Below are 20449 nucleotides of genomic sequence, written 5' to 3' on the forward strand. Positions count from 1 at the left end.
ATGGATTTTTTAGGTAAAGGAGCAAATCATAAAACACTCACTGTTTCCTAAGACGCCTACAACTCTCAATGTGAAGATTTGTGTTCTGATGTTCAAGCCAGTCCTGTGAACAAAACAAAACAAATACTTTAACAATATCTTTGCTTTTAAAATAATGAGTACGTGTTTTAAACAGTGCAATTGATCATAAAACAAATTGGAGTAACAGATGACCAAGATCTGTAAATAGATTAAAAAAATGAAATACCAGAGGTCAAAAAGTAAGACATGATAAAAATTGTTTAACCCACTATTAGTGCACACAACAAAAATGTCCATGTTTGTCATGACAAAAATTCTTCATGACGAAAAAAAAGGGTCCAAAGAGTGTTCTTCAAGGATTACGGAGATGGAGCCCACCATCTGCGTCTTCGGCACCGTGGAAAGTCATCAGGTCTGCATTCACAATATTTTTTTCAGCCAGTCCAAGGTTAAACTTAAACTAGGTCTCAGCAAAAAAGGTTTTTTCATCAGGCTTCCCCAGGTTCCCAGAAAACGGGCTGATTCATTTTCTTCTGAAGATGGATATGGCTTGGAGTAGACAAGATGCATTTTTTTTTTCAGCCATGGTTTACCAGCTGTATTATCTACTCTATTTACATCAGCTTATTGGCTTTTTTTCTTACTCACAATGAACTGCACAATTATTGAGCAACTGAAGTTAACAAACATTAAAATATCATTATAGGTTTCTGATATTTTATTTCAGATTTAAATTTAGTACAGTTTTAGCTCAAAGTTCACCAACACATGGAAATGAATTAAACAGCAATCGAGACCCTTTACATACACCGAATAATGCAAACATCTTTCAAATGAGGCACTACTGGGTAAGAAGATACTCACCTTAATCTGGACACATTCAATGTTACATAGAGAGCATGTATGAGGAAAGATTCTTGGAGTAGCTGCTGAGTAATCATTCATCATGGTAGGAGTCGGAAGCCTCTTGGTGGCGGGCACGTTGACTGGAGGCGAAAGGAACGGGATCCAGTTGGCATTCGCTCCTCCGGAGATACTGTTCATGGCCATCATAGGAATAGGAAGAAGACCAAGTTGAGGCGGCATCTGTGCTGGAGGTCGACTCTGGGGTTGCAGAACAGTCTGGGATGCAGATGGTCTCACCGGGATCGTCTTCACGAGTCTTGGATCTACCGTTGGAGGCTTCTGAAGCTTTGGAACAGGGACTGGCGCAGGCTGGCACGGCTTAGGATGCTTTGCGATGTCCATGCCACTGAAGGGTGGTTTGGAGACCTCACTCACATACTTTGGTGACTCTTTAGGCAGGTGTTGTTCACTTGCATAGTCATCCGCATTCTCCTCGGAGTAGCCAAATTTACTAGAATGTCTATAGTCAATGACTTGAGATCTCGCGTCAACGTCCCTTTTCACTTTCCGCATACGGATGTCCCGCAAAATGAACGGTAGGTTGTCAGGAGTCAGTTGATCATCTGGATAGTGACTTAAAAGCTCGAGGTCCTCATTGGAGAGTCCAAAGCTTGCTAGGATGCTGCTGGCACTTTCAGAGGTGTAACGTGAAGGCCGCTGTTCTGGTGGAGGTTGGCCGTCCAAACCGCTTGATCCTCCGCCAAAACCCGGAGACTGGAACAGCTGCGACGAACCGGAAGGACGATCCAAGCTTGAAGATCCGAAGAGCTTGCTGGGGCCTTGGTATATGGACCAGTCCACCTCATCAGATCTCGAAGACCCTGAAAAGATGTTCCCTCCGGAGGAAAGCACCTCATCCCTTGTGTCCTTTCTCATGCGGGGATCTACTTTTTTGGGTTGCTGGAGCATTTGCGTGAGAAGGCGCACTTCCTCGCGGGCTCCCCGAAGGTTCTGGTCTATGGCGGCTTCGAGATCTGGGGAAATCTGTGACTGCCGTTGTCCTAGTGAGAAGGGCTGGTTGATCAATCCCCCACGAGAACCAGATATTGAACCTGGGCCAAGACGGGCTGCCCCAAGCTCTATTCGAGGCTGTGACCCAAGACCATATTGGCCAGGCACAACGGGTCTCTGAGGGATGGGCAACAGCCCTCCACGGGGATTATACAATGGGTGCGACATGGTGACCTTAAGCAAGTTGAGCAAGGTCAAAGCAGGTGTTGCAATTGCAGACGGAGTAACGCTTGTGCCAGCAATTGCATTCAGCTGGTGCAGTGCCAACTGAGTCTTTATCTGTGCCAACTGGAGGGAGACGGGGCCTAAGACCGGCAGACTCCCAAAATGTCTCAGGGAATTTGCAACAGGGGGCACAAAACTTTCCAAGAACAATGAAAAGCTGGAAAAATTAGGGGGAAAAAACACACAGAAAGTGTTATTGGCTTGTCGTCTTCACGTCCTCACACAGAAACTGCAAAACGGCTGCGACCATTTTCCCCTTCTGTCACACTCTCAAATCTCCAGCTTCGAGGGATTAAAACAGGTTTCCATGTCTTCACTGAAGAAGAAAACAGCAAGCAAAAGGACAAGACAGACAAAGGAAAATAATATCACAGTTTTAGAGTATCTTTACACAACATTCATGCAGGAGTTTTTGGCCTGGATATGAACAGGAGGGACAGACATGGCTTAAGACAGGAAAACATGATGGGTCAGACTGTTAATTCATAGATATTAGACAAATGTATTTTATGAATACTGTGAGCAGTATCTTGAGGGGTTTTTTATGTCAATGCTGGCTTTTCAAAATAAAACTTTGGAGTCTGAAAGGTCCATCCATGTAAACAAAGATCACACTAGCGTGAATCATCTTCGTGATTGGTTTAATTAAAAAATAAAGAGACTAACAAAAGCCTACTGCTGTAAAGTAAACTAAAGAGCTGCTGCACTAAACAATTCTCAAAACAACAACAAATTCTAACTGAACAAGGGCTGTGTTTTCCAAAAAATTTCTACAATCTACTTAGGCTTACGGTGCTTTTGGGAAACGCAGTGCACAAAGTAAAGTAAAGATGTGAATGGTGAAACCTCAATTAACCTCAATAGGATTCAAATAGTAAAAGTGTCAAGCCAATCAAATGAAAGTGTTAAGTCAACAAGAAGGGGCATTTATTTTCCATAATATACAATTTTTTTCAGAGTTAAAAATAAAAATTGTAGGGCAGGATGTAATTATATTCCATTAGAATTAAAAAAAATCTGTACTTAAATGGCCCTTATTGGCGTAACCTTAGATAAAATCGGCATCAGCATGAAACAAAAGTTTCCATATCTATTTTTCAAATGTGTCATTTATCTTATGCTTTTTTATATCTTAATCTTTAATCAAAAAAAATTCGCAAATCATTTAGTCTACTTAAGCCTTGTCCCTGCAGGCATGCATTAAAAGGAGAGAAATGTAAAGAATGTTGGTAATCTAACAGTTGACGGTAATGATTGTCTTTCAAAGTAGGAAAAAATACAATGGAAGTCAATGGCTACCGTCAACTGTCTTGGTCGCCAACATTCTTTAATGCCTGGTTCAGATTACACGATTTTTTTTTTGTCTGTTACGATAGTCACTGTGTCAGATTACGCGATTTTGGCTCCAAAAATCTAGTCGTGTCGTGGACAAGACACATGTCAGACTACACGTTACTTCCTGACCAGTCATCGCATGCCGTCTTTAACGGCGCGCGTGATGTCATCGAGAAGGCAAAACTCGTAGCGAGTGAGTTCCTGGATTGCTCGGCTTTGCCTTTTCAGTGTGAGAAATACACGGTGTGGAGTGTGTGAACTGGTTGAATTGCATGTCTCACAAGCCATTGCGTGAGACTTGAGAACCCTGCTCGAAGAGGACAGTGTGGGCTGTCAATCCTCCAAAGTGAACTTGTGGTAAAATATTGTTTTCTTATATATTTTTACTTCTAGTTTTAACGTTAGCACCATCCTCTTTTGTTTTGTCTTTTTTGAAAGTTGTATACGGAAAAGATTGTGCTCCTATTGGTCAACCTCATACATGTGACGGAACCGTCATGGACGACCATTAAAAAAATGAAACATGCTAGTCTTTTTGTCGTGATGTGGTGAAGCATCGCAGACGCGACGTAGGTTGTCGCCCACTGTGACACACTATACGAGATGATACGATCGAATCTTGCGTCCTGACGCCCGTTGTCATTTACGAATCCCCACGACACCCTACGTCAAACGGATCGTGCCAAAATCGGGCTAAAATCGTGTAATCTGAACCAGGCATAATATTCTCTTAAAATATCTTTTGTGTTAACTCAAACAGGTTTGGAACAACATAAGGGTGAGTAAATGATGACAAAACTTTCATTTTTAGGTGAACCTTCCCTATAAGCTGCCTGCATTTTTGGAGATGGTCCTCACTGCAGAACATGAAATCCACAGGGAGGAGTCGTATCCAGATCTAACTCCTCCCACCGTACATATAGACGATTTCACAAGATGTAAACACTGGTCCAGAAGCACTTCCTGTTTCAGTTTTTTAACACTACATAAAAGCTGGGATAAAATACAACCAACAGAACATTTAAAACTGAATCAAAAAGTTAAGATGTTTTCTTTACATGTGAAATAAAGACAACAGTTACAAACTGAAACAGGAAGTGCTTCTGGACCAGTGTTGTTTACATCTTGTGAAACGGTCTATAGCTAAACCTAACCAGCTCCACCCCCTGATCCATAAACCCCTCCCAGCCCCACCCCTCAGATCTGGATCCGACTCCGCCCCCTGGATCTTGTGTACTGCAATCAGTCACTGAGTCCCAGCCCTATAGTTGTTCTCAATAATCTGTTACTTTTAGATATCTGTCACAAGATAGAAGAATAGATATATTTCATCATGGATTTACACTGTTGTGTTAAAAAGTACCCTAAAACAATATCAAAACAAGTGCAGATGTCAGTCAAAAAGAAACACATTTTTCTCATGAATAACGTGCACTAACAAAATTGTGCACAATAAGACAAGTAAATTAGGTCAATTTTGATTTCAGTAGCCTGACTGATTAATTCCAAACTTTCTTAAACAAAACTTTAATGGTATTGGTTTCAATATCAGAATTTGAATTAACATAAAAATAAAATACTGTATTAACCACCATGCATCTGAAAACCAACAAGACTGGGTCTTGTATTGTATTTACTGGCATAACTCAGCAGGAAGTGTTTTCAGGAAAATATTTAGGCTACTACTACAAAAAAAAAAAAAATAATAATAATAATAAAAGTGTCTCAGACGTGAGGCCGCCATCCAGCGACTGAACACAAAATGTCCACTGAACGGCAGCCATTTCTGATAGCAGGCCTATGCCTGTATTAAATGTCAACAACTGGACACTAGCCAGAGAATTTTGGGGGGCATTTTAAAGAAATACACAAACACGACACGATGTTATAACCCAGCATCTGCTTCAGTTCCCAGAGTAGCAAAACTGGAGCACGTGTAATGCAACTAAACCATGGCAAACAACTGCCAAAACACATTGTGATGAGACTGACCAGCTCGATCGACCGTGAAGCGTGATAAACAAACATAAAACTATAAGTTACAGCTCCCATTACGACACCGCAAGATCGACCGTCGATCATTTTCAATGGCGTTATAATCTGGATGGGGTGTTTGCGTGCGTGATGGTTTTGTTGCCAGTGGATCTCGTACAAAAATGAAAGCAATGTTTAAATGAAATACGCAATATGTGTGATCTGATGGGCAGATCGGTAGTAAAAACCACTGGATCAGTGCAGGCCTCGGGCTCTGCAGCTTCGCCATAAGTTTCGTTTACCTCGCTCTTCGTCGGCGTCGTCATTTTACAGAGCAACAAACACTTTATTCGACAAAGAAATCGCCACATTTACACTACAAGGGCTATAGAAGACTATTCCAATGCACCACAGTAACATACCTCGTATTTTAATATGTAAAATCTTACGATGGAAATGCATCCGATGAAGAAAACGCTCCGATTTCAGGGGACGGTCGGTTTGCGTCTCAGACGTGACTACTCGATCAACGAGTTGTAGAACAACACAAATAGTCAGGAAAAGCAATCAAACCAGAACCCTTGTGATACCTCGTGAAAACTGTCAAACTTTCAATTATTACGTACTTTTTATTTCGCGGAAAATGGTGAACTTTTTTGCACTGTAGGAAAAGGAGATAGGTTTTATGCCGTTTCTTGTGAACAGCAGAAAGGGAATCCTTTCCTTCAAGGATATCCAGGAGATGGCAGTGTTTTCATTTTTTTGAGACTCTGCTGGGACTGCTAACACATCACGTAACAATGTAGGCCTACAAACGTTATAGTTTTCCCTCATATATTTCAATGAGCTAGGGATATATATGTATTTTAGCATTTTTTTTAATGTTCTCTACAGAATATTGCATTCGTCAATGTTCACATTTAGTGTGATAAAGCACCTGTAACTTAAGTAACGTTAACTTCCTGAATAATTTCAGGTTTATTTTTGGGCCAGTCAAAATCTGATATTCTGAAGTTCAGACTCTCAGTGTTGATGTTCTTGACATCTAATCCTTATCACAAGGTCAGAGATTTTGTCACACCAATGTCTCTCTCACATTTCACTGTTTTTGAAAGAAAATGTATCAAACAAATATTGAGATGTTTGTTACTTTAATTCTTTGGTGCATTTATTTTCTTGTTCGTTAAATTATGTTTTGTTAATATGACATTTAGTAAATCAATGATGTATTACCATGATCTTCAAAAATCATTGTCTGCTTTGTTGATTTTATGCTAAATTTTCTGAACAGACACTATCAAACCACTTAATGGATTAGTTTTATGATCTCTTTATAAACTTTTTGAAGTGTAAAAGTGGTAGTTGTGTTGGAGGGACAGAATACTCTCTTTATAACTTTATTTGTTTTCTGAAGATGAACAAAAGTCTTACAGGCTTATACCACAGGTTTAGAGCAACATGAGGGTGACAGAATTTTCATTTTTGGGTGAACTTTCCCCTTTAAAGATGTAAACAAGTTCATATTGGGCTTTTTTATCGTGTTTTGTTACTTTTATGATGTGAAGCACTTTGGATTCCTGACGGTTGTGTAAAGCGCTATAGAAATAAACGTTGATTGATTGATTGATTGATATACTATGTCTTATCTGAGATGTAGATCAAATCTTATTTTAATCACGTTCATATATCTTTCATAGAAAACCATTAGCTTTAATGGAATCTGACTGCTTTATCCAATCAAGTTTGTTTTGAGTTGTATTTGTAAGGTTATAAGAAAACCCCTGATCCCTCTCTGTGCATCATATTGCAGATCAGGCTTCATCAAGTGACCCAGAGAAGCAGTGTTATGTGGCTGACCATGCATACAGTAAGCCCCAGCAGGATGACATCTGATAAATCACTGAACCTGTTCTTCACGCATCTTCCTTTCTGGTGGATAGTAACACTATTGGTCAACAGATCGGGATCAGTAAGGTAAAAAGAAAGTAAAAGAAAATAACACTTTTCTTTTGCAAAGACACATTACATTGATTTAAAGGAACAGTTTCAAATCTGTTTCAAATGAATTTTGTTCTATCAAACCTTGTATTCCTAAAATAATCCTGGAAAAAAAAGGTCATGGTTTCCTCAAACATATTAACCAGCAAAACTGTTTTTAACATTGATAATAAAAAATGTTTCTTGAGCAGCAAATCAGCATTAGAATCATTTCTGAATAATTTCATTAGAATAATATCTGAAAGACAGGCTAGGTGATTTATTTCAGAAACATTTTTTGTTATGCTGGTTGAAAGTCTCTTCAGATCCTAATAGCAATCACTTTAAGTGGTTTAAATGCATTTAATGTATATATCGTCTATGGAAGGACCATAGGACCATAAAATTATAAACCTAAGCAGATTGAAAAACCCATTGATGCAAATGATTTCTACGGTCTATTTAGGCTTATGATGCTTTTGGGAAACAGAGTCCTGAACAGTTAATTGCAGTGAAAGTCACAGAATAGAATAATACTTTCACACTTCTAGTCCTATTGCTCATCTCAGTTTTCCTCTCTCCCTCTTTTCGTCTCAATATCCTTCTCACTGACTCTGGTTCATGTCCAGGTCCAGAATAGTGACAGACCAAATTCATGCACCAGAAGCCAATTTCAATCAATAACAGTTTGGACACAGAGAGAGAGCTGGCTGCATTACAAACACAGACAGGAGCGACAGAAAGAAAAAGAGACTTGATGATAGGTGTCATTTGCACGGGACTTAGATAAACTGTTCGCCCTTTTCATCCCTTCCCCTTCAAGCATTATTGTAGTACTTGCTCTAGCTGTAGTATCTACATTATCGGCAGCTGGCATGGCACCATTTGTCCTTGTCTGGCAGAACAAACTATGTGGACAGAGAGGGGTCCCGTTAACAGATAACTAATTAAATATAACTAGAATAAATGCCCCCCTGGGCTTGGGGGAATACCTAACACTCAGCGCTACAGGACAGACTCTCCCAGGAGCCCTTCAGCTCTTAAAAGGTCACGATAACATCATGTCATGGCAGATGGAGCTCAGGCTACAAGTATTTTCAGTTTGCATGAAACCCACTGGGTCTTATTTTAGACATCTAGGTTTAGTGTCAGAGAATAATTCACATTATATAGTGTGCATTCTGTTTAGGGATGCACCGATACGAACATTTTGATAACCGATAATTCTTTATATTTGAAAGCCGATAACCGATATATCGGCCGATAAACTTAAATCCAAATTTGTATCTAATTTTGAGAGCCTGATTACAAAAACAAAAGTCTCAGAATTAAATCCATGTCCCAAGCGCACAATTATAATGATGTTCTCATTATAGTGTTGTATAGCCGATATGACAGATTTGCGCTGCACATGTTGTACCGAACCGTATTTTCATTTTTTGAAGAGATTTCAATCATATTTCAAGACATAAAACATAAACAGTGCTCAACAAGTGTCTCAGCTGAAGGGAATAATACATTATTTATCGGCTTTAAAATATCGGCCACATTTTCTTACCAGGCCGATAACGATAACGTTAAAAATGAACATATATCGGCCGATACCGATATGCTGGCCGAAATATTGTGCATCCCTAATCCTGTTTATTATATTAAAGATCTATTGTGCCCTTTTACATCGTCTTCTGTTTTTTGAAGTTCTGATAAAATAGGTTTCCATGCTTGAATGTTCAAAAAAACACCTTATTTTTGACATATTTTGCAGTGTTGCAGCACCTCTCTTCCCAGTCTGTCAGTAACTCTGGTTGCATCTGAAATCGCATATTTTCTTAAGTAGGTTCTTATTTTACTTTTTACTAAGTTTTTACTTCACAACCGACAAAAAAGTACTTTATAGGATGAGTGTGTGTGGTAAAATGTAATCTGAATGTATACATCTGCCATTGTCTTTATCAATTGATCTACCAGTACTTCTTCACTGTCATTCACAAATCTTCTCCTGTGGCCTCATGGGATAGTTAAGCCTCCATCGTATGCACACTTCACAAACTCGCCGGAAGTAGTAGTCTAGGTCATCTGGGTACTTTTTGCCTAATCTTTTGGACATGCTTCTTTTGTCACATACTGTTTTTCGGCTAGTGGAAGTAAGTGATTTCGGATGCAGCCTCTGTTTAGTTTCTGTCTCTATGAAGCCCCTCCTTCTAAAAAGAGCAATGTGCTCTGATTGGTCGGCTGAATCAGTGTGTTGTGATTGGTCAACTGCTTCACACATGTTTCCTAAATGTCACGCCCCTCACCCCCACTCAACACTAACTCAACCCAACCAGGCTTAATTTTGCGTATGCCTTGGGCGGGAATTATTAAATGAGGTATACTGTGACGGGTTTGTTTTTGGAAGAAAACTCAAGACTACAATGAAGGTGTTTCAGAAACAGTAACACTGATATAGATCTGCCTTTGAAGTGACTTTGTGCTTTGTAACTTTGCATGGCTGTACATGTAAGAATATTAATGTTAATTAATTTTCATGGCTATTAGCCATGTTTTAAGGTCAGACCACATGCAGTGAATTCAGATTCATTGTGTGGTTTTCAATTGTACCACCTGTTATATAATATTGATTATATGTAAGGTAGAAAGCAGATAATTAACAGTAGGGTTATATTTTGTAAAACATACACAGGCATTAATATGCCATCTCGTTAGACATGAAACATGGTCACCTTGTAATTTTTATTTAACCACGGCTGCTGTTTTTTTTTTTACATGAATTTAACCTCATTATTTTTTTACAGTGGGGTACCTCTAGGTCTAATTAATATTAATGTTTTGGATTGGTGGTAAATATGAAAGAACATCCCGACACAGCATGATCCCTATGAGTGACTCCTGGTTTGCTCGAATGTGCTGGCTAATGTTTCCATAATGAAAGCTTCATTCTGGGCTCAGGTTTCATCGTCCCATCTGAAATGAGTTCTTTCAGCAGCTCGGCACCATCTATTTCAGAGTACAGACACACACGGATAAACACTTACACACCCTCATGCATGATCTCAGAATTGTGCTGGCGAGGCGGTTTGTGGTAACAGTGTCCTCAGATATGTTCACAATATTTTCCGCTGTAACTGAAAACTGACCGTTCCTCATTTCAGCTGTCCTCATCTAACTCATTTTCTTCCAAAGTCTGTTGTAGTTTGGGTTTTGTTTGGTAATTTTTCAATCTATGGTGGTTTGTTTATTATTTTTTAATGTTGAATACCCTTGGATATATCAAAAATTAATTGAATAGATTGAAACAGTAGTTCCTTTAAGTATGTGAGCCATGGTCCAACAGGTAATCTGTGAACACTCTGTATTTCCCCTTGAGGTTTGGCTCTGGCTTGTTGACATGACACCCTTTAAATCAAGGATTGCTTCTCTGAGTTACCTTTCACCGGGTTCAAGAGAGTTTCTGGCTAGTTGATGGAACTGTCACTTGGCCTTTTGGAACATTGTTTCCGAAAATGTTCATTGGACATCTTGTATATCCATTTTTGTGCCTGGCAAATGTTATTTATTTGTTGCAAATTCTGCTGTTTGTCATAAAGATAATATTACCTAGGAGATATAGCTGAGGTCACTCACAAAAATGAATTCATCTTGAAAGCATACTTTGCATCATGTGATATCGTATTCCAGAAAAGATGTGTTTATAATTTAAAAATGAAAAAATCCTATTTTGTCAATAAGATATTTTTTCTCATGAATTTATTTTGGTCATTTTTGACAGTAAAGACTTGTAAAATCTTACAAATTTTTCTATTTTAAATAAATGAAGAGTTCAGATGCAAAAGCCTCTAAATGCCATTTGAAATTTTCTTCTAAAATGACCATTTTTATCAAGGTTGTATATTTAAGTTCAGTAATTTCACTTAAATAACAATTAATAGGTAATCTTCATTGCCATTTAAGTGAAATTACTGAACTTAAATATACAAGCTTGATAAAAAATGATCATTTTAGAAGAAAATTTCAAATGGCACTTAGAGGCTTTTGCATCTGAACTCTTCAAATGCTGTTTTTTAACACTTTCTATTGATCAAATAATTCAGAGAAAAAAATGTATCCTCAAAAATATTAAGCAGCACATTGGTTATGAAACCAGTGAGTTTTTGACCATATATGTGTTTTTGAGCACCAAATCATATTAGAATGATTTCTGAAATGTCATGTGGCACTGAAGACTGGAGTAATAATGCTGAAAATAAATTACATTTTAAAATATATTACTTATATACTATAATACTTATATAATACTTCACAATACTGCTGTTTACACTGTATTTTTGATCAAATATGCAGCCTTTGTAAGCGTAAGAGACTTCTTTCCAAAGCAAAAATCGGATACTAAATGAAATGTCAAAACAAAATGCTTACAAATAAAGCTAGTTTCATGTTCCCTTACTTTAAGGGTTTTAGTTTCTTAGGTCTTAAATATTGGGAGGCTGGTTACTGTACTATGACAACATGTGTAGGCCTACTACACTTACTTTCACAACTGTTAGGGCTTCAAGCCCTTAACACACACTCACACAATCACTGTAAACCATGCATGCCCATAAAACATATCCAAAAACATATGCAACCTTTCTGAAGGAGGAACCCATAAATCTTGTTAAGGGGCCCAGATATAGATATCCTTTAGTGCCCATCTAAGGTCCTTATGGCATTAAAACTGAACCAAGGCCAATAGCCAAGGTCATGGCAACATGTGTTAAGAACATAGTAGATATATATACATCTTCAGCCCTTTATCCACAAGTTTCCTACGCCCCATGAGGCCTTTCGTCAAAAGTGGGCGCGTCTTCTGGTTTGAAGTAAACAAAGCGCGTATCGACATGCTTGACACTCGTTCATTCAACAGTTGACAGTCATTCAAGTTATAGCGATCCAAACTAGCTAACGATGTGGGAACACAACCTCAACAAAATTAAAAAGGGTGAAATTACTGTACCTTTACCCTCCGCAGTAGTTGGTTGGGAGTATTATAATAACATTATTAATAATCAATACTCATCAAGGCATGGTGACAGACAGTTGTGCGAGCTGGCAAACATTTAAAATAAAAAAATACACACTTAGTCATTGTGCTTTGGAGTTTATTCAAAATTATAAATGAATGTGCTGCTTGAATACATTAACTGGCACATTTGGTATTCGCTCAACACAGGCTCTGATCCTGAGTTTAGGTGTAACATCAGTAGAGAACAGCCAATCACATGCTGATAGAGTTTATAGAATATTAAGAATTTAAACAAATGTACACAGGAAGATTCGTCGTCTTTTGGGAGGTGATGGAAACTACAGTCGTTGGCAGGATCACTCTGATTTCGTTTTCAGCTTATGTTCAAAACAATCACGTTTAAGCCACTGAATTAGTTTAGTCCGGTTATACATACAACCGCGAACAGCACATGTTGTCCCTGAGCTCCGTAACGACTTCTCTCATAAAGATTTGCGTCTTTAAATAGTAAAATAATTCTCAGAAAAACAGCTAGCCTCTTCGCTAACTAACACACAAAATACCATTGGAATGCTACTTCCGCCGCGTCACCGGAAGTTTCACCCACTTTATTTTTTACAGGAGCGCCCCTCGGAAACTTGTGGATAGAATCTCTCACAACAGCACAAATCTGGAAAATAGGTGTTGTTTAAAACATACCTGATGCAACTAATCAAGGGCTTCATTAGTTGCACCAGGTGTGCTTGAGCTAGAACACATGAAACCTGGCTAGGTTTGTTGAGTGTCACATTTGACTACATGTTAGACATATGGCTAAAAGAATGGTCCAAAAAGTTAAGAGAAGATATCATCGCCCTTCAGAGACACCGTTGGAAGCATAGTTTGAAGACCGACCGGTCAAAGTCGAACACAAATGGCTCTTTTTAAGAATAGGCCATTGAATAGTTGGTTCAGTGGCGAAACTGCTGTGTTGTCGCTCAGAGACACACAACAGTTCTGCCCTGGCTTTATAGGCAATATTTTCCTGAGCAAAAACACACAATTTGTGTGTAAAATATATCACAATATCAATTTATTTATTGAGCTGTTGTATCGGAATGGATTACTGTTAACCTCCAGAATTATAAGCAATAGTTACCAGAATTTTTTATTGCTATTTTATTGGTTTTAAAATAGATATTAATATCCATATCACTTGTAAATGGTAGTCACTTTAAGTAGTGTCTTTTTTTAGCAGCCTGATGAAAGCCAGTGTTGATTCAAGACCTAATTTGGATTATACAAAGATAGATTAATTGGTGTTACTGCCTCATAAATCTCCTGTTTTAAAAGCATACACTATTTTTGGACACCACAAAGGTCTGAGTTTATGTGTGAGGTCTATAGATTTGACTATTTAGTTCACAGTAGGGTTGTCTGGACATTTAAATGCTATTTCGAGAGGAAAGCAATTGCAAGTGAGATAGTAGGGGGAATGAAACCGCAATCTGTCGGTATTTATTTAGTCAACGTTCAATCAGTGGCATAAGCCTGTGGCTGTGACAACTTCCAGAACAAACAAACCAGAGTCATAAATCTGTTTCAGATTGCATTCAGACTTTCATCGAGCCATGGGATCATCACTACGGCGTTATGTTACAGGCTATATCACGGGACTCCAGCCGATTGTCGCCTTCTAAAATACAACAGTCCACGTAATTGTTTTTAGAAGATTCCTTTGCTGAAATTTCATTATAACTTTGAAATGATAGGTGACTGATTGGTTTATGCAGTGAAGGTCATTCAGCATGGTTTAGCTCACCATCTTTTAAGTCATGAGCCTTTGCTATGTGCTGAATTTATGAATGCAATGTTTTATTCGGTTTGCGTTCAGCTGCTTTACATGACTGGCCCTTCAGCTCAAGGGTCTATTTGGAGTGAGCAGCATGTTGTGTTTGTGCAAACCAGAAAGACAGCAAGAGGACGTTGTGTCCTATGCCTCGTGTGCTTTGTGAATATGTCATGAATATCTCTTTTAGTTTGCTCCAAGGCACGTATGACAAAAATACAGTTTTCGATGAGCATAATGATTGAGAATGTAGAGGTTGAAGGGGTGGTCAAAATCCCTTGCCTCTTCAGCATATATATCATAATATCCTTTTGAATGATTATGTATTTCTTTTATAAAATCAATAATTAAGTAGAATCATTTATTGACATAAATTTATTCTTTGTGTTTTTGCTTGTGAAATCATATACTTAAATGCATGCTACATGCACAAGTCACCAGCTTCTTTTAGGTGCACAAGGCCATTTGTCTCGTTCTCTGGTCTCAGGAGAAATGTTTGTGGATCCAAAAGGCGTCGTGAACACATATGTCCAACACATATGATACTTCTCTGTACAGATGGTCAAGCTATATTGAGCATTGCTTTATTGAACTTTAATTGTTGTATTAAAATGTATTCTTTCTATGATATTGCCTTTCTGGAAAGCAAATGTTATCCGTTTTTCTCCCAAACGAGTGAATGTTTTACCATTATGTTTTGGTACACTTAACTGATAATAAGCCGCTCAGACTCTCTTCAGCCTTGATGGCTGAAGAGTGTCCTATGTGAATGCAGTAACAGTGAAAATAATAGGAAAATAGGGATTTGGTTTGTGTTTGAGTGTTAAAACATAAAGGGTTCATTGAAGCCAATAGTTTAAGGCACCATGTTGAAGTCTTACTCCAGTTAGACTAAAGTTTAGTGCTAGTCTTCTTAGTTGCAGGTTAAGGAACCACTGCCATTATTGGAGGTTGAATGAGTTGTTGTTCTGGACACACTGGTGCCAGCAACCCAAATCTGTGACCTGGAAGGTCATGACGTGCCTCATCGATGGAGATATGTTTCGTCTATCTGCATATGTGTGGAAAATTACTGTGTTTATCTATATCTTAGCCAATGAGAATCATTCAATGTGTAAGCAATGATGTAGCTTAGACCTTGGAAACAGTATAACTACTGTGATTTTTGTAACTGTAAGGGGGCGGCCTATGAACTCCTGTATGAGTCTTGAAGCTGACTTCTGCTGATGAAATTGCAGTAAACTTTTCTTTAATTTTTTTTTTATAATTCTGACACCGGGTCTTCATTCTTCATGTCTGGTTCTGGGTCTTTAACTCTTAATCCCTAACAAGGTTAATGATATTTCAGCAGTGATTGTGATTGCGAAGATGAGGACAGTGACAATTAAAGGGGTCATGAACTGGCTTTTTAAATTTTATTATATTGTTGTCTGAGGTCAATTTATGACGTTCCAGTCTTCCAGTCTTCAGACAAATCCAGTCTTGTTTACAAAATAATCCTCAGTGAAATGAAGCGAACCGATGACGATGTTTTACCTCATCAGCTGGAACGTCATTAAAAATAAAGTTTATCCATGAAGTCCTATTGGAATCCAGAGGAAGCTTATGCAGCGACTGTCTTCCACAACCAGGCACTGCAAAATATTCTGTATTGCTCAGAACGATCCGGTTTGTCATCACGAGGTAGGCATGTATGTTAGGCTACTTATCTATGCGTGTAATGCGCGAATCGGTGGGCGGGGCTAAACCGGCCGTGTTGAAGTAGGTGTTGCTCTTCTTTTGCGGGGGTGGTGTTTTAACTCCTTCGACGTCATAGTTTCCCACTTTTAAAAACGAGACGTTTTCAGAGGCTGGTGTCAATAAAAGCTTTTATTGGACTAACAAGGACGTTTTCAGTTCTCAAACTTACAGGATATTCTTATAATATGATGACCTCTTAGATGTCAAAATCTCAAGGAAAATTTGATTTCTCAGTTCATCACCCCTTTAAAATATATAATTTTACAAATGATGATTTAAAAATTAAAACATGATTTTACAGAATGGCATTTAAAATATGTGGGGGGTGGAAATGGCATATCAGTCCATATCAGAGTAATGGAGGCTCTGGAATTTACAAGAATACCACAGCGGACACACTGTGGGCTTTTCCAGACAGTCTCTCTGCAGTCCCACACGACTATTATGTGCAAATGCCAATGTCAAAAGCCCAACTCACAGATAGCAAGCTTCCACACAGTGCTGTGTGTTCTCTAATTGTAAGTTACATGTTACAGTAATGCACTTACAATGAAAGTACACTGAGCAAGGACTAGAAATATGAAGGGTTTTTTTCCATTAATGGACTTGTTCAGGAAATTTTTGTAATTAATTTTGCTGTAATTTTGTCTAAATTGTCAGCACTTGTTGTCCTACAAAGGAGAAAGCTATAGAGGATGGATAGATGGAGAGATGGAGAGAGGGAGGTCGGGAGGGAGGGAGGTTGGGATGGATGGAAGAAGGGTGGATGGATAGATGGATGGAGGCAAGTATGGATAGATTAATGGATAAATGGATGGAAGAAGGGAGGAAGGGATGGATATAAAATGTATATCCATTTTAGAAGGGAGAGAGGAATGGAGGGGGAAGTTGGCTAAATCATTAGTTCTGAGATGAGTTGGTTTTCTAGTTGGTGAACATTTTGTTATATAGCTGAGAAATCAAATTTAACTATTTCCCCCCTACTACGTATTAAATCTAACAGATGCTAAGATTGTTTTCAATGGTGTTCAACACACATACTTCTGTTAAAATCTCAGAAAATTTTAGTTTAGGGTTTCATGACTCTTTAAAGTCCCCCTGTAGTCAATAATAAATATTAAAACTCTCAAAACACTTAAAACTCATCTTTAATCATCAAATGATATATTTAAACGCTTTTTCCTGTAAAAATAATTTCTTCATGCCATAAAATAGCTTGAATATTGCTCTATACCCTTGCTTCATTTAGTATGAGTGGATCCATGAATATGTAAATTAGTCCCCGCCTCCACTCACTCACAGCATCTCAAGGATACCTGATCCACTCGGTCAACTTTACTGTAGTAAACGCTACACAGTGGCAAGTGTAAATATTAGTTTATTTCAGCCATATATGTTTGAACCAGAAACTGATTCAGAAAAGGAAGAGTGAATTATACAGGCTCATTTTCAAGTCGATTTATCAGAATGGTAATGTGTTCTATCGCTCTCTATGTCAAACACACAATGGTTAATTCATATGTTTAGCATTTGGCTTGACTTATCAAACAGCTAATAATATGTTGCTAATGTTACACAAACCATGTTCCCTTAAACCATCTCCAGCGCCGTCTCATTCCAAGACGTCATATAACTGACGTCTTGGGACGTCTTGTGACCATACGTCAACATAAGGGTACCTTTTTAGGGTACCCTTAAACGTCGGACGTTATCGGATCCTACCCCAGACCTAAACCTACCCCTAAACCTACCCCGTCACCTAACCGACGTTAAAGGTAAAGCGTCAGTTGTATGACGGCCCGGGATCGTCATGTAACCGACGTTTAAGGGTACCCTAAAAAGGCGGATGTTGACGTATGGTCAAAAGATGTCCCAAGACGTCAATTATATGACTTCTTAGGACTGTGTCCATCTCAGAGAAAGCTGCCTTCTAACAATCTAGAAACATTTTAAACTAATATACATCATACATAATGCACTCACTGCTAGATGTACACACTTTTTTATATCAACAGAAAATAGAAGATGGCTTCCCTTGAGACTCCCCTGTTTTCCAGCATAGTTAATTATATGCTAAAGCTTGTGATGGGATTGGTTACGTTTGTGACATCAGAAACCGCGAATTCGAGACTGAATTTGGTACACTTTAGTTTTAAGGAGAAAATACTCAGCAATGGGGTTGACTGATAAATTTGCACATAGTTTGTCTTAAAGCATATGATAAACACTAAATAGACATTTAAACAACATTAAAAACTTGATTTTTTGATCTGCTCATATTGATAAAACATGTTAGTTTGCTCATCTTTAGAGTATGAGAGTAAGTTTTTGTTAGAGCAGTGCTGTCCCAGACAGCAGAGGAAGATCCATTGTTAGTGTGAGGAATAAGGGAGGAGAAGAGGATGTGAATTGGAGAGAGAACAACAAAATCCTTTCATCCACAGATCAGGGGGAGAGGTTACATCAACCAACTCAGTCGGGACAAAGGAGAACATACCAAATCAACGATCAGTTCTTAATCATTGTACTTAATAAGAAGCCATGGCAAATGAATCGTCATGTGGGAGATCCTGCATGTGTAATAATATCTGAACCAGTGTTAATCTGGGCTAAGTGAGGAGAGGAATGTGACATGAAGTAAGCAACAGTATCCTCTAGTCATGTGATCAAGAGAATGAAACTAGGCCGCAAATGTAAAGTTACGAAGCTCGCAAGAGCACAGAGAAACCTTTCATGTCCGCATCTGTGGGCTGGAGAGTATTGGGGGGTGGAGGTGTCTTAAATTTGTCTAATTACGTACATGGCAAAATGATTAATTGAAAAAAAAGTCAAAAGTCAAAATATTCAGTGTACTAGATAAATTATATATTAAAACAATTACTATGCAGACTTTGGTTATAGTACAGGGGTAAAAACTCACGTTGGTTCAAGAGTAGCTATATTTTATACATGATAATAACATTCCTTTGCCGGCAAACTGCCGACAAAACAGCTGCTGTTCCCTGCAGGCAGCGGAAAACCAAACCCTTGAGCTTATTTCTTCATACTAGTTGGTCTAAGGACCATTATAAATGAATACAACATGGATTATATAATTAGACTATTGCCATCTGGGGATACTGACTCACACAAAAGGAATGAAACCAGACATGACTAGCCATGATTATGGATGCCTTTACCAGCACAAATGAGTTTTAATTTGATGTGGCATTGCCAAAAACCCTTTACTTATTTAATATTCATGTTAATGCTAATTCTTTTCATAGAACATATGAAGAGTTCAGATGCAAAAGCCTCTAAATGCCATTTGAAATTTTCTTCTTTAATGATGATTTTTATCAAGCTTGTATATTTAAGTTCAGTGATTTCAAAATCAAATTGCAATGATAATTACCTATTAATTGTTATTTAAGTGAAATTACAGAACTTAAATATCTAAGTTTGATAAAAATCATCATTAAAGAAGAAAATTTCAAATGGCATTTAGAGGCTTTTGCATCTGAACTCTTCATATATATATATATATATATATATATATATATATATATATATATATATATATAAACATAAAACAAGATACTGAACATGTTAACACTGCATAAGACATTATGAGTTGTTTTTATGGATTGTATCTTGAATAAAAGTGTATTTTGTCACTGCACTGAAAAACTATTGAACTTTTTTATATTTGAAAAAATCAAGACAGAATACACTTGTATGAAAGATACATTCTCTGAAAACAAGCCTCGATATTTATGCAGTGCTGCACTTTGAGTGAATTTACCTCGTTTTAAGGATTTTAAGGGTTTTTCTTTCAGTGTGGGGAAATGATCTCTGAAACTCTGATCTCTGAATCTCTTTAAATTCTTCTAGCTTGTATTTTTAGAAAGCCATCGATTCATGTCAACATAACACTTAGGACAAGACAGGCACAAAAAACAGGCACAAACTGCAAAAAAAAAAAACTCTCACATCCAGACATGTTAGCGAATTAAACAGCAGAAGATGGGAGAAAACACACAAAAACATTTCTTTCTCTCTGATTCAGCTCCAAAGTTTCAAGCAACACATTTTTAGACACAAGTAGAACTTAATTGCTCAATCTTGATCGTCTCCTACCAGGAAACAAACCACAACTGAATAAAAAGTTGGTTTTAAAACACAATGCCACTTACCTATTTGGGGCATTTGGTTGGGAGAAGAGAGCCAGGCTATTGACCTGTTTGTTGACATTGTTACTTATGATAGCATTTGGTGCGCCATCTTGGAAATTTAGTTTCTGATTGTTCTTTACCATGTCTTCTGCACTAGAAAAGCTGAAAGGAGGGCAAATGTGCTCCTATAGCACAAAGAGACCTTAAAATCCACAAATAAACCAAACAATACAGAGTCTGAGATTCACAAAGGCTTTCAGAACGATGGAAAAGTGT

At 38.0% G+C, this 20449-nt stretch overlaps 1 protein-coding gene across 5 annotated transcripts in view; it reads right to left on the bottom strand.

Moving 5' to 3' along the window:
* The window catches only part of znf638 (zinc finger protein 638), a 32882-nt gene that overhangs the window by 12009 nt on the left and 424 nt on the right, over nucleotides 1-20449 (bottom strand). Inside the window, exons 1-3 of one of the 5 annotated variants that reach the window (XM_089130449.1) lie at nucleotides 20195-20449; nucleotides 886-2320; nucleotides 42-103 (exon numbers count right to left, since the gene is read on the bottom strand). The exon at nucleotides 20195-20449 is cut by the window's right edge and continues 424 nt beyond it. In XM_089130449.1, the coding sequence (XP_088986575.1) occupies nucleotides 42-103; nucleotides 886-2320; nucleotides 20195-20316 (1619 nt within the window). In that variant the 5' untranslated portion in view covers nucleotides 20317-20449. Of the gene's footprint in view, nucleotides 1-41; nucleotides 104-885; nucleotides 2480-5894; nucleotides 6031-20194 lie in introns of those variants that run through there. The other 4 variants (XM_089130452.1, XM_089130456.1, XM_089130457.1 and 1 more) reach the window with 4 other exon arrangements.

Source organism: Pimephales promelas, chromosome 1 (genome assembly GCF_988280905.1).
Source record: "Pimephales promelas chromosome 1, fPimPro1.hap1.1, whole genome shotgun sequence".
NCBI lineage: Eukaryota > Metazoa > Chordata > Actinopteri > Cypriniformes > Leuciscidae > Pimephales > Pimephales promelas.